The sequence below is a fragment of the Ailuropoda melanoleuca genome, chromosome 2 (genome assembly GCF_002007445.2).
Source record: "Ailuropoda melanoleuca isolate Jingjing chromosome 2, ASM200744v2, whole genome shotgun sequence".
NCBI lineage: Eukaryota > Metazoa > Chordata > Mammalia > Carnivora > Ursidae > Ailuropoda > Ailuropoda melanoleuca.
The window spans coordinates 39981811-39994101 of NC_048219.1; the positions used below are offsets into that span (position 1 = coordinate 39981811).

Below are 12291 nucleotides of genomic sequence, written 5' to 3' on the forward strand. Positions count from 1 at the left end.
TACATCTCTGACAATAATTCTTACCACCACATCTCAGTGCTTGCACTTACCTCCACATTTTATCTGAGCCATTTTTCTTGTTTCGAACTCCCTATTTGATATAGAATGGCCACTTCAAGTCCATTCCATTTTTTCCTGAACTCTAAAATTCCATCTCTGAAAGCGGACCTTCCCTCACCTTCTTCGTTTCGAATCTTTCTTCTACTCCTCTGTCCCCCGGAGCCTCAGAAGGCTCCCACTTGTTCTACCTCTGAATGCACCCCTTGGTCTTCCATTAAGTGGTTCTCTGCATATGTAGGATAACTCTCAGTTAGCTACAAACTCCTCCCATGCCTCTGGCTGCCCTTTGGTGGTAACAACACTGATATTAAAACGCTGACATGGGGGGTTATGACACTCCAGACACAGTGCTAAGTAATTTACTGGCCGGGTATTTAGAATACTGCTTGGCACATAGTAAGTCATTAATAAAGCTTTGTTATTGCTATTATTTATAGCCCTATGAACTTGGTACTATTTTTATCTCCACTTTACAGATAAGGAAGTTGTGAGGCACAGAGAATTACATAATTTGTACAGGATCACAGAGCTCATTAAGTGGCGGGGACAGAATTTAACCCAGTCTGTTTGATGCCAATCGTTATCCATGCTCCTAACCACTACAGAAAATTGGGCTAAACACACACACACACACACACACACACACACACACACACACACGCACACACACTAATGAATCTTGTTTCTGCACTTTTCAGAACAGTCTAAGTTGTACTCAACACGTTTTACTTTGAAACTCTTTTCTCATTTAAAATTCAACTGCCTCATAGATATAAGGAAAAAGGCACAAGTATTTGTACCTCCTGGAGAGTGCCATTGTGAAATTTCGAAGCTACTGAAATATGTGTCCTCAGGGAGAATAAGGAGTTTTTAAAAACTTCTAAGTTGCTAAGGAACTGAGTTTTGGGTGCTTTGTTTGTTTGTTCGTTTAACTGTTAGTATGCTTTTCAGTCAGCCATTTGAATTATGTTTTCTTTCCTAGTTCTTAGCCAGCAAGCAATACTTCATATTTGCTCTGGTAGAAAGAACTAGACTAGGCTAGCAATGTCAAAAAGTTTGTGGATATATTTATAACATAAAAGATTAATAATAGCATTAGAGACTCAACACCGATCATGTAATGCATCTTAACTTCTTAAAGTTATTTCATTTGAGGCTCACAATTGGTCTGTGATGTTATGGCTTTTCTCCCAATCCTCTTCCTAGATTGTAGAGGGAGCAATGCCAACTTCTGCTGTTGTCCCCTAGAGTTCTAAGGAGGACTTTCCCTTTCTTCTGATCTCCTCTCCTTCTCCTCCCTCCCATGTGCCGCTGCCTGCTTGAAAGGAACAGAAGATCGCTGGACCCCCAGGCCTGAGGCCCTTCGAAAGGCTCCCGGGGTCCCTGGGTACCATCGGGTGACAGATTCTCAGCCCCGGCAGCCGGGGTGCCATAACCCTTTCCACTTAGGCAGCAGCCCAGCACCCAGATCCCATCCCTGGAAGCTGCAAAAAAAAGACCAAAAAAAAACAAAACAAAACAAAAAAAAAAACCCCTGGGCTCCACCCACCCCTACGGCCAGAACCCGGCACAATCGCCTCCCTCCGGATTTCCACTGGGGCGAAAGAAGGGGCTGGAAGGCGGTTACAGATGCCGGAGGCGCCTGCCGAAAAACCGTGGTGTCCTCTAGAAGAAAGTTGGTTTCCTCCAGGGCCTGCAGTTGGCGGCACAGCCTCGCCCCACCTGGGGAAGGAGGCGGTTCCGCGTGCGCGGCCGCGGGGAGGCGCGCGGCGGGCCGGGAGCGGGGACTGGAACGCCGAGCGCCACGGTGCCGCGGGGTCGGGTCCGGGCCGGCGGCGCGTCCAGGTTGCCGCGGGAGCAGGCGGCGTGCACAGCTGTCCTCCGTCGGGCGAAGGCCTGGCCGCCCTGCCGGCTGCCCTCTCTCCCGCCTCCCGCCCCAGAAATTATCTCAAGCGTTGCCAGTTTGATTTCAGAGCCCCACTCGGGTGGGTTCTTTTGTTTCTTTGTTTTAATGACAGTTCCCAGCCCTTGGGCATGTCATGCGCGATTAATTCCCTGGCTCTGTTGAAGGCAGCTGGGACGAAATTTCTTCTGCATCATCCTTTTGGGGATAATTGCTTATGATGTGACGTCAGCCGGATTGATTTTTCTCTCTTGAAAGAGAGAGGGAGAGAGAGAGAGAGAGAGAGACTCATGGACGTGTGCGGAGGCCACAGACATTAACGTTTTGAATTCCTTGAGGGCAAAAGGAGACAGACGGGAATGGGAGTTTAAAAGTGTGCGGCTGACATCAGACTGCACGGAATTATTACCACGTTTTTCTTTAAAAAAAGAAAAGAAAAAACCACAGTCCCCTCCGCAGCGCAGCAAGCCACTTAGGTGCTCCTTTCATGCCCGAGTCCCCCGTTAAGGTGGCAGCGTCTGATAATTAATCTCGGGTACCCAGCCGCTGCAATAGGCTTGAGAAGACGAAGAGGAGGGGCGGGGAAGTGCGTCACCAGGTGGGGAAGGGGCTGTGCGTTCGGTGACAAGCGGGAGGGGTGGAGGGGTGGAGGGGAAGAGGGACGGAAAATAGGTTCTGTGTGCTCTCCCGGGGTATTGTATCAGGAGATGCAGGCTGGCTACCATGTGACGCGGTCCAGAGCTGAAGGGATTGGCCGAGGCAGCGCAGGCGGTGCAGCTCGGCCGGCTTGCTGTTCCTCTCCCTTTCTCTCGCAGCATCTTCCAGGGAGCCTGTAGGTGAAGCGGCACCCGCAGCATCCATGGCCTATCTTTGGGGTTAACTCTTGTCTCATTTGGCTTCAGCAGTGGACAGAGCAGACCCCTCGGCAGCGGCGTTGTGAGGACTTAGCTGGGACCTGGAATCCTATCCTCCTGTATTTTTTCAGACTCCTTGGAAATTAAGGAATGCAATTCTGCCACCATGATGGAAGGTAGGATGCTTTCTGCTGTGGTTGACTGGCTTCAGGCAAGGTTTGGGCAGAACAGCGTTGAAGAATGTGTGCAGCCTGTGTTTGTGGCTGGTCTAGAACCTGGTTGCCAGGATTTGCAAGCAGAAATGCTGCAGTTTGCTTGCAGCGGACCAGGGCTCAGACTAATGGAATCAAACCACAAGGCTTCTGTTTAGCTCAGAACCTACGAGCTCCCAGCTCTTTTGAGGGGGGGGGGGAACCTAAAGTGCTTCCAGGGAGCTGAGATAGAGCTAAGAAAGAGCTTGCAGAGCAAATAAGTTGGGAGAGAAGATAAGGTTTTCTGCTCTGGGTTCCTGGGACTACACTGATTAAACATTTACAATGGAAACTTGTTTTCTGAAATTGACATTAGATAGGAGAGGTCATTGACAGAGTTATCCATGCTGTCATTTTCAGGGAACTGTTTAGTTTTTTTTTAATTCTTGTAAGATATTTTTGTCTCTGCAATTTACATCTTATTGTTGAGGTGAGAGGTGCAGCAAATTTGGTCCATAAGCTATAGTTATATGGGGATGTCATTGCAACAGAATGAGCAATATAAGGAAAATATCTGGGCCTCTTAGCCGCGGATTCAGGGTCTTATCAGGTTAAAAAAAAGGATTTTGTGCTTCCTAATGCATTCCCATGCAATGATTCTTAGCAAGCACCTAATGATTACTTACTGATTACCTTTTTGCATTCGATATTAAGTGTAAGAAGGAACTTTCCCTGGGGAGATGTTGTTTAAACTATATTTTATTCTACTAAATTACCCTTCCAAGCCTGAGATAGTGACAGCCAAGATTGCCTCAAAAAAGCAGCAAGCCGATTAAGAAAGAAGCAGGCAGCCCTACCCTGGCTTTGATTTTGTTTTCACACTACAGGATGGTGCAAAACTCCTGGCCTTTCCTAAGATGACAGGCAGAAATTTGTCCCCAGCCTGGATTTCACAATGCAGAATCGAGTGCATAATGGGTCTCAAATCAGCCATGAAAATGGCAGAGAGGCCACCTCTTAAGCCAAGGTCTGTCCCACAGATTTTAAACATTCCTTAGAAATTTACCAAAATGGAATAAGAGGAGGATGGTTTCAAAAAGCAGTGGTGTAGCCTGCACTTATTTGGCAGAAATGAATTATTTTTGCTCTCTCTGTCATCATGTCCCACATTGTTAATGTAATTTGGGGGAGTGAAGAATTCTACAGTCATGGCCCACAGATTTTAGAAAATAGCCTTAAAAGAGAGATGGTATCATTTTGTTATGGAGCCTGATCTTGTTTGCAAAGGGCTCTCAAGCTAGTTCTTTAAAATCCAGGTCTAAATAAACTGAGCTTACTAACACCCTGAGAGTAAATCATTTTCATTAATTTAAAATGAATTTAATCTTTGAATAACAAGGCAAGACAAACAGAAAAAGTATTACTGATATACTTTTCAATTTAAACTCATGTGGATTACCCTTTTCAGAAAAAACAAAACAAACAGTCTTGCCTATAGAGGTACTGTATTTCTCCAGCTAAATTTCATTTGTAGCGTTTCCTAAAAAGAAATCTGCATACATTCTGATTAGGTCTGAATCTTACACTGGAAAGTGAAAGATCTTTCATTTTTACTTCTTGCCTTGCAAACTATGGAGTTAAAGTGTCTTTTTTGGAAGAAGTAATATTTATTGACGCTCATTAATGACTCTCTTGGTAATATCATCTATTGTGCCATCCCAGAATGTCAGTCGGTTCAAAGCCCTATGATAAGCTTCTCTGAGCTGCCTAAACTGAAATGAGAACTGTAACAAAGACGTGGGTTGGAGCTGAATTAGCACTATTGCTCTGGGCCTGCCAAATTCATTAATGAAGGATGTTATTTTAGCACTGTTTTGAATTAGAGGTGACACTATGGATGCAGTTGCCTTCCATCAGATCCCTGCAAAAAAAAATGGACAGGTGTTCCCATTGGCTTCAAAATTTAAATGAAACTGATCATTTTTATCTACCCACAGTTCCTACTTAGATGCTTTTCAAGACTTATTATCTTAATGGTTCAGTGACCTTAGAAAGGCAGGTAGGAAACAACTAGAAATCAATTTGCCTATCAATAGCCTTGTAACTTAGTTGCCAGTCTTTCCGGCAATATATGTATGTTTCTGATATCGCCTCCCAGAATTTCACCTCTGAATTGCTCGAATTCTGAAGATGTGGCAGAGCAGTTATTATTTCCACTTAACTCACCCCTAGAGGAAACTAGACTGTTCCATCTATCACAATAACCTTGGAAAGATAAGGAACCCCCTAAAAGTCACCCTAAAATTCTGTCATGGAAGCCCTCTGCTGAAATATCTGTGGGCTCTGAGAATGTGTCACCCATTAAGATAGTTAAATGATGTCTCTCCTCAGCTAGTACATTTCATACCCCCGCCCACACACCTCCACACAGTTATACACACATACAGCCGTCAACACATATACATTAAGGAAGGGAGAGAGCCTACATATACATTATATATATTTCGATGTTCACCAAAGTGTTTTAGTCTGCTGCTCAGGAAAAGCAGGGCCCTGATAACTTTTCAAAGCTACTTCTCTACTCAGTGTAAAACAGGAGTGAACAAATATTCTTCAGAATGGCTCACAGTTTAGTTTTGTGATCCTGTTTTGATGGAATGAGATATGGGCTCCATTCATTCAATACCTATTAGAAATTCTGGTCATAGATGAGGAATGTTACTACTTCCCCAGTGATGCTAACATCATAGAAGGTAGTGCAATAATTCTGCAGGGCCCTCAAACATGTTACCAGCAGTTTGTGGCTCCATGATCCTTTTTGAATATTTTTTATTTAAAAACACGTATTTTAATTTGATATTGGATTCACCGATTCCTGCCGTCTTTATTTTTTAGCGGTGGTTGGTATAGAGTTTTGTCTTTCCTAAGGAATGCCACATGATATGGAGCCTTCTGGGGTATGAATGTGAAGGGAAAGGTGAGCAAAGGGAGTTTTTTGCTAAAAGGCCCATGTACTGGTTAAGCTTATGATGCAGTCTATGTGATTAGGGCAACTCTTCAAGGGTTCTGCTGTTTTCACGTATTATTATTAGAGTTTGAAAATGCCATTTTAGCTACCCCTTCCAAAATAAGTGAAGCAAAGTCAGGGTTTCTTAGGACATCTGTGTATTTGTAGGGCAGCCTGGAAAGTTTTCCCTTGTCTCCCAGAACTATACCGCACGTAACTGTGCTTTCAGTTCCACAGTCAGGCTCTTGGGTACTGTCTTGGAAGGAAAAATCTTTGGATGCCAATGGTTTCATCCTACATAACAATTTTTAAACTTAATGAGCACATTGTTAAGGGTTTGCTGGATATATTTGCTGGGTGATTGAATAAATTTTATCATATTTAATATTCACGATGACCTATAACTAAGTGTATTCTGCATGCAGTCCTTTTGCAGTATGTTTTTGAAATTGCAAAAATAAAAAATAATATTTGAGGCAGAAAAAATGGCAGAAAGGAATTTGAACCCAAGTTCATGCGTTTTTTTTTGTTTTGTTTTTTAGTCATTTCAAGTTCTTATAATAGTATAAACTGAATTGGAGTCCTTTATGATGTCGTATATCTATTGCTTCCTTCAATTTTAGAGGAAAAGCAACAAACCAGCATAGTCACCTGCATGTTTTGCACTAGCATATTTACCTCAGAAGACAGAATTACATGTTCTTCCTGAATTCTGATAAATGGAGATGAGAATTTTCTGGACTCAAGTTCATTTAACAACAAACTTGTATTTTTGACCCTTCGTAACATTTTATAATAGGAACCTTTTTAAAATTTGTATCAAGATGGGCATCTTAACCTAATTGAAAACTAGGACTTGGTTTCTTGGGTGGCATATTCTCTCTCTCTTTCAAATATGAATACCCATGGAACCATACCTTTTAATTCCTTGTTAATGCCTTTTATATCCAAAATTATTATTTAGACAATTTCAAACAATTCTAACTTAACTGAGCTTTTGTTGTTGCAATGAACCTTATTATAGTAAAGATTTTTTTTTCCTATCTAGAAATAGAGTTTTATTTATTTGGAAAATTCTCTGATCTGATCAAAAAGGAACAAAACATTTTGAAGCTGGAACTGTTCATTTTCTAGTTAGCTAAGAAGTTTTAAAGGGAATCCTTCTAACTTCCCAGAAAGAGTGAAGTTACTTTGGAAAATCTTAAGCCTGCATATGAAATTCTAATACATGGGTCATCATTTATGTAATTTTTATACTTCCTCAAGGCTCTGTGTCAGAAAGAGCCTTCTTATATATGTAAGTTCCCATACAATTCCATGGGTCAACATTTTAACTCTCTAAAAAGAATATGCAGTCTTAAAATTATCTTAGATAAACCATTCTAGAAAACTCTGGGTAATTCTTTCTGTTGGATTTGGCACATGCATTATCCCTGTTTCAATTAAACAAATTGCAGGAAGTCACCAAATCACAGTTTTTATGTTCCTGAAAGTTAGTTTATGAATTGCTCACTTGAAATAAGTTTTCCCATAGGAATAATGATATATATGATGATTAGATTCTCACACTAGTCATTCAAAGGCTTTTTACCCATTATCTAGTTGAAATACTAAATATTTGCAATGAAATGTGTGAAGAACAGTACAGTTACAACAGTAAGTAGCCAGAAGAGAACAATGGAATTAAATGTGTTTTCAATTTTAAATGTTGCTATTTGTGAAAAGGAAGGTTTAATTAAAGGACAACGAGGATATGGAGAGACAATTTGAATAGAGTTTTTAGGTATATTTCCAGAAGTTTTAGAGACTTAAGACACTGGATTTTCAATTATGTTCACTTTTACTTCCATACTCACGGTTTACCCTTTTTCAATTCAATTTTATCATATGTCCTACTGTAAACTGTGATTACTTTCATTATGTAAGCTCACAAATGGAATTAATAAAGGAAGAGAGAATTTACCGAGATGATGGTACAGGAGTTGAAAGGGAGAAAATGTTTAAGGGATTATAATGGATTTGAGCTTACGTGTCTGAAAAAGTCCCTGAGGAGTAATGAACTGAGTAAGGAGATCAGAGATAGAAGGGAACTGAGGGTCATTAGAAGGGCAGGATGTCCTTGAGGAGAAAGTGGGGTGTGTGGCAGAGGTGTTGGGTCTAACTGGTTTCTGTGTTGACTACCAAATATTTTTGTGGGCGCAGGCTGGTTTGCTTACCAGGGAGAGAGCTATTGGGGATGGAGGTCAGGCTCCATGGCAGAGGGGTCAGTGTCCATTCTTGGAACGTGTACGCCATTTAACTGTATCCACAGAATGTCAGGGAGAGATTTAGAATCTCTATTGAAATACCCCATGTCATATCACTTCCTTGTTTAAAAAGCTTCTGTATCTTCTCCTTTCTGTCAAAATCCATCGCATACAGGAGGCTGCACACTCCGGCCTGCCGTGCCTCTCCACGCGTATCGAACGCCTTTCTGCATCTCAGAGTGTTTAGAACAAATACTTCCCAGCCTTGGGTCTTGGGGTCTCTGCCTACAACATGATTTTGCCAATTCACGCAGTGACTGATTTTCTTGCAGTCCCAGCAGAACCGCCACCTCCGTAGGAGGTCTTCCCCAGCCTCTTCTCATCCTAATTTCCCCAATACACGCACCCGGGGCCCCGAGAACGAGTCCACCCTCTCTCCTCAGAGATGTACTTATGATTCATGGTCCACCCTCTCTCCTCAGAGATGTACTTATGATTCATGGTCATTTAATGGTGCATGGGCTGAATGTCTCACTCAGAGCTCAGCGCCACAAGGACAAGACTCTGGTCTATCACATTCACCTCCTCGTTCTTAGTTCTTGACACACAGTGGAAGCTTAGTGTGTTTATTCATTGGAGAAGTGAGGAAAACCAGATATAACTGACTTCAAATGGCACATCTTAAGATATTATTTGGGGGCATTGTAGTCGATGTAGGAAAAAGAAATGCTCAAATTTGTGTTCTCGCTGGAGAATAACCATGAAATAGTTAAGAAAAAACGATGTACTGTAGAGTGGGATATTGTGAGATACAGATAATACATTTTGAAACGCAAAAGAAAAGAAACGGTCCATTTGAAAATATGAGCTTGAGCTTGAATCATTTTGGTGATTAGCTCCAAAGAAATGATTTTATAATGGGAAGAGACGAGTGATAGCACAGCCATTCAAAGAAATTCCCAGAATATCCCAGGAGCAGTGCTGTCAATACACTGTACATATTTTTCCTTTTCTCTCTCCCTTCTGCTTTCCTTTATTTCTGCCTTTCCTGTCTCTACTTCCCTCATACTTCCACCCCATCTTCCTCTCCTGGGGCTCTCTGTCCTTTTCTCTGGATTACGACCAGATCTGGAAACACTGGCTTCTAGAGGTAGAGTCTGACTTGGAATCTGGCAAAGTGTTTTTAAATAAATAAATGAATACAGATGACAGTAATGTTGTACAACGTATTTGTGCAATGTGCTGGTCAATGATGGTTTTTCAAATGCCAAATTATTCCTGACTGGAGAACTCATCAGTCTTAGAAGCTCAGCATGTTCGCTGAATTTGTGTAGTTTGGATTTTTTTGTAGGAAGAGCATGGACCCAGAAGTCAGACTTAGGTTTGAGTCTAAGTGTTGTGACTGCTTGGCTGTGTGCCTTGAGAAGATTACTTTACCTTCCTGGGGTTCTGTTTCCTTGCAAACAAAATGAGAGAATTGATCTGCCTACCTCTAGAGCTTCTAGCTTTAAGAGTCTCTGGCATTCACTGAATGGTTTGGATTCCCCAGACTTACTCCCTCCAAGGTTTAAATTGAATGATTGAGTCCTTTTCCTCCCATCTCAAAATGTACTTGTCCCTAACACAAAATAAATCATATGTGTTACTCTTTGCCTTTCATTGGCTGCTCCTTCTCTGCTATTCTTTCGCATGGATGCTCTGTTAGTTTTGCTCCTTTTCAGTATTGGAAGACAGAAGTGCCATTACGCCACCCTCATCCATTGTCCCCATCGCATAGAACTGTCCATGTCTTCATCAGAAATTGCATGAATTGTATGAATGCATACTAGGTGTTCTAGCATGTTCTACATGTTATAGGTTCAATAGTGAACAACAGATACAATTTCCTGTCCATGGGGAGCTTCCTGTTTGGTGCAGGAGAGATGGGAAAATAAAATGGAACACAGAGTACATTCAATGGCGTTAAGAACTTTGGAGAAGAATCCAGTTGAGAAAAGGGATAGAGGAAATTGTGGAAGAGAAGAAGTGGGGTAGATGGGATTTCGATTGTAAAGAAGGTGGTAATGGATGGCCTCACTGGGAAGACGTATGAGCAAAGACTTGAGGAGGGGAGGGAGTGAGCGGCCATGGAATTATTTGGAGGAAGAGTCCAAAAAGGTGGGAGAAAGAGCATGTGCAGAGGCTCGGAACATGGGCAGACCAGCAAAGATGTCAGTGCTTCTGGACAAGAGGTTAGGGGGATGTTCAAGAGAGGGAATCTGAGGTAACATGGAAGCAGACACCTGTGACTCCTCAATGGTAGGAAAGCCAGCTTCCTTTTGCATTTGTCAGTTAGCATGAGCCTGTGTTATCCACGTGTCTAGTGTCAGGTGGGCATTCGGAAGCCTGGCTCTCTGAAGCTGGTTCTGTGGTGCCTCTTGGACTCATTCTTTCCACATATTTAAGTAACCGGATGAATAGCATGCTCTTGCCTTAGCTTGTGGTCCAAGCCCAGAGTTAGAGCTGAGTGTTCAGCTACAACTTGAGGCTTGTACATTTCCACACAAGAGAAATGGCGCCGTGATAAGGATGATCCGGAATCAGAATTACACAGCGATTCACAAATGTTTGGACTACCTTCATTTTTATTTTTTGTTCATATCAACTTTTTTTCTTGTGTATCAGGACTGGTATTTTAGATTTTTTTAAAAAGACCATGCAGAGTGACTCATGTTACCTGACCTTAATAGGCAGCATAATGAGTAAAATATTGTGCTTACTTAGGACATTGTCATAAGATTGTGTGACATTTGCACACACTTCAAACTTTCCAAAATGCTTCCTTTATTCAACAGGTACGTCAGAGGTTTTTCCTCAGTCTCAGGTATTCCAGGCACTGTGAATACAACAGGGGAAAATGGCAGCTGTGGTCTCTGTCCTCAGAAGCTTAGAGTCTAGTACGTGTTATCACACACTATATGCATATGCATTTTATTCTCACATCATCTCTGTGGAGTAGAAAGAATAAGTATTACTATCTTTCTTTCAAACAGGAGAAAAAGTAGGGCCCAGTGAGGTGAAGTGACTTGCTCAAGGTGACCATCTTACCAAGTGGCAGAACTAGCATTTATTTACCACAGTTGACGTCCAGTCAGGTGATCTTTATTTGTATAATGGTGCAACCAGACAGTCCTGCTCGTTTCTGAAATTGTTTGGCCTGGGTCTCTGGTTGACAAGAAAACAACAGATTGACTAGACTGGACATAGTATTTCAGAAGCTTTGTTCAGTACTAAGCAAAGTGATTTTATTAACAGATTATGATCCTTCAGATCAACTATCAGCTCGAGGAAGGCCACCTAACACAGAACTAGCCTCCTTTCAGTGGCACTCACTGGTTTCCTAGAATTTTATGATGCAGAGGGGCATGTGATATCAATCACCCAGTGGACTCTAAACTTTCACAGCTTACCCTCTACACAATGTTTTATCAAAAAGCCTGGCTCCCACTATGAACAAAAGCCCTTTCTCCCTAAGAAGGACAGCTCGGTGTTCACTGACATTCTATGAAAGCCTTGGTCATTGTCAGGAAAACATGATGGTGTGTGCTACCATTGAAGATTAACCAATCTGGTCCGACCTCATTTTGCAGTTGAGCAAACCAAAGCCAAATGAAATAACTTACCCAAGGATTTTTATTCTGCCCGTATGGGGACAAGTCAAAGTTTATTTTAGTAATGATTCCAAAAATGTGACTAGACAAAGACTTGGAACCTGTGGTGTCTTTCACGTTCAAAGGTGCTGAGACTGGTTGGGTGACTGCCCAAAGACGCACAAATGAATGGGTCCCCAGGGTCCACTGCTCCACTCAGTGCACGCACAATGTGGCCATTTATAGCTCTCGCCTGTGCTTCCATGGCTCATGCGTCTGCTCTCAGTGAGTCAGTGCTGTGTGGAGGCAATGACTAGGACTTGAAGGGGCTGGATCTCCTGACTAGCTCTATGACCTTGAGCGAGTTCTGGAATGACTTTGGCCTCAGCATCCCCATTTAT

General features: G+C 42.3%; 1 protein-coding gene across 6 annotated transcripts in view; it reads left to right on the forward strand.

Moving 5' to 3' along the window:
- Positions 1 to 2596: 2596 nt before the first annotated feature.
- Positions 2597 to 12291, forward strand: part of SGIP1 (SH3GL interacting endocytic adaptor 1) — a 221821-nt gene continuing 212126 nt past the window's right edge. For 5 of the 6 annotated variants that reach the window (XM_034653636.1, XM_034653638.1, XM_034653637.1 and 2 more), the window contains exon 1: positions 2598 to 2993. In XM_034653636.1, coding sequence (XP_034509527.1) covers positions 2984 to 2993 — 10 coding nt within the window. In that variant the 5' untranslated portion in view covers positions 2598 to 2983. Of the gene's footprint in view, positions 2994 to 12291 lie in introns of all 6 variants that reach the window. The other variant, XM_034653641.1, reaches the window with a different exon arrangement.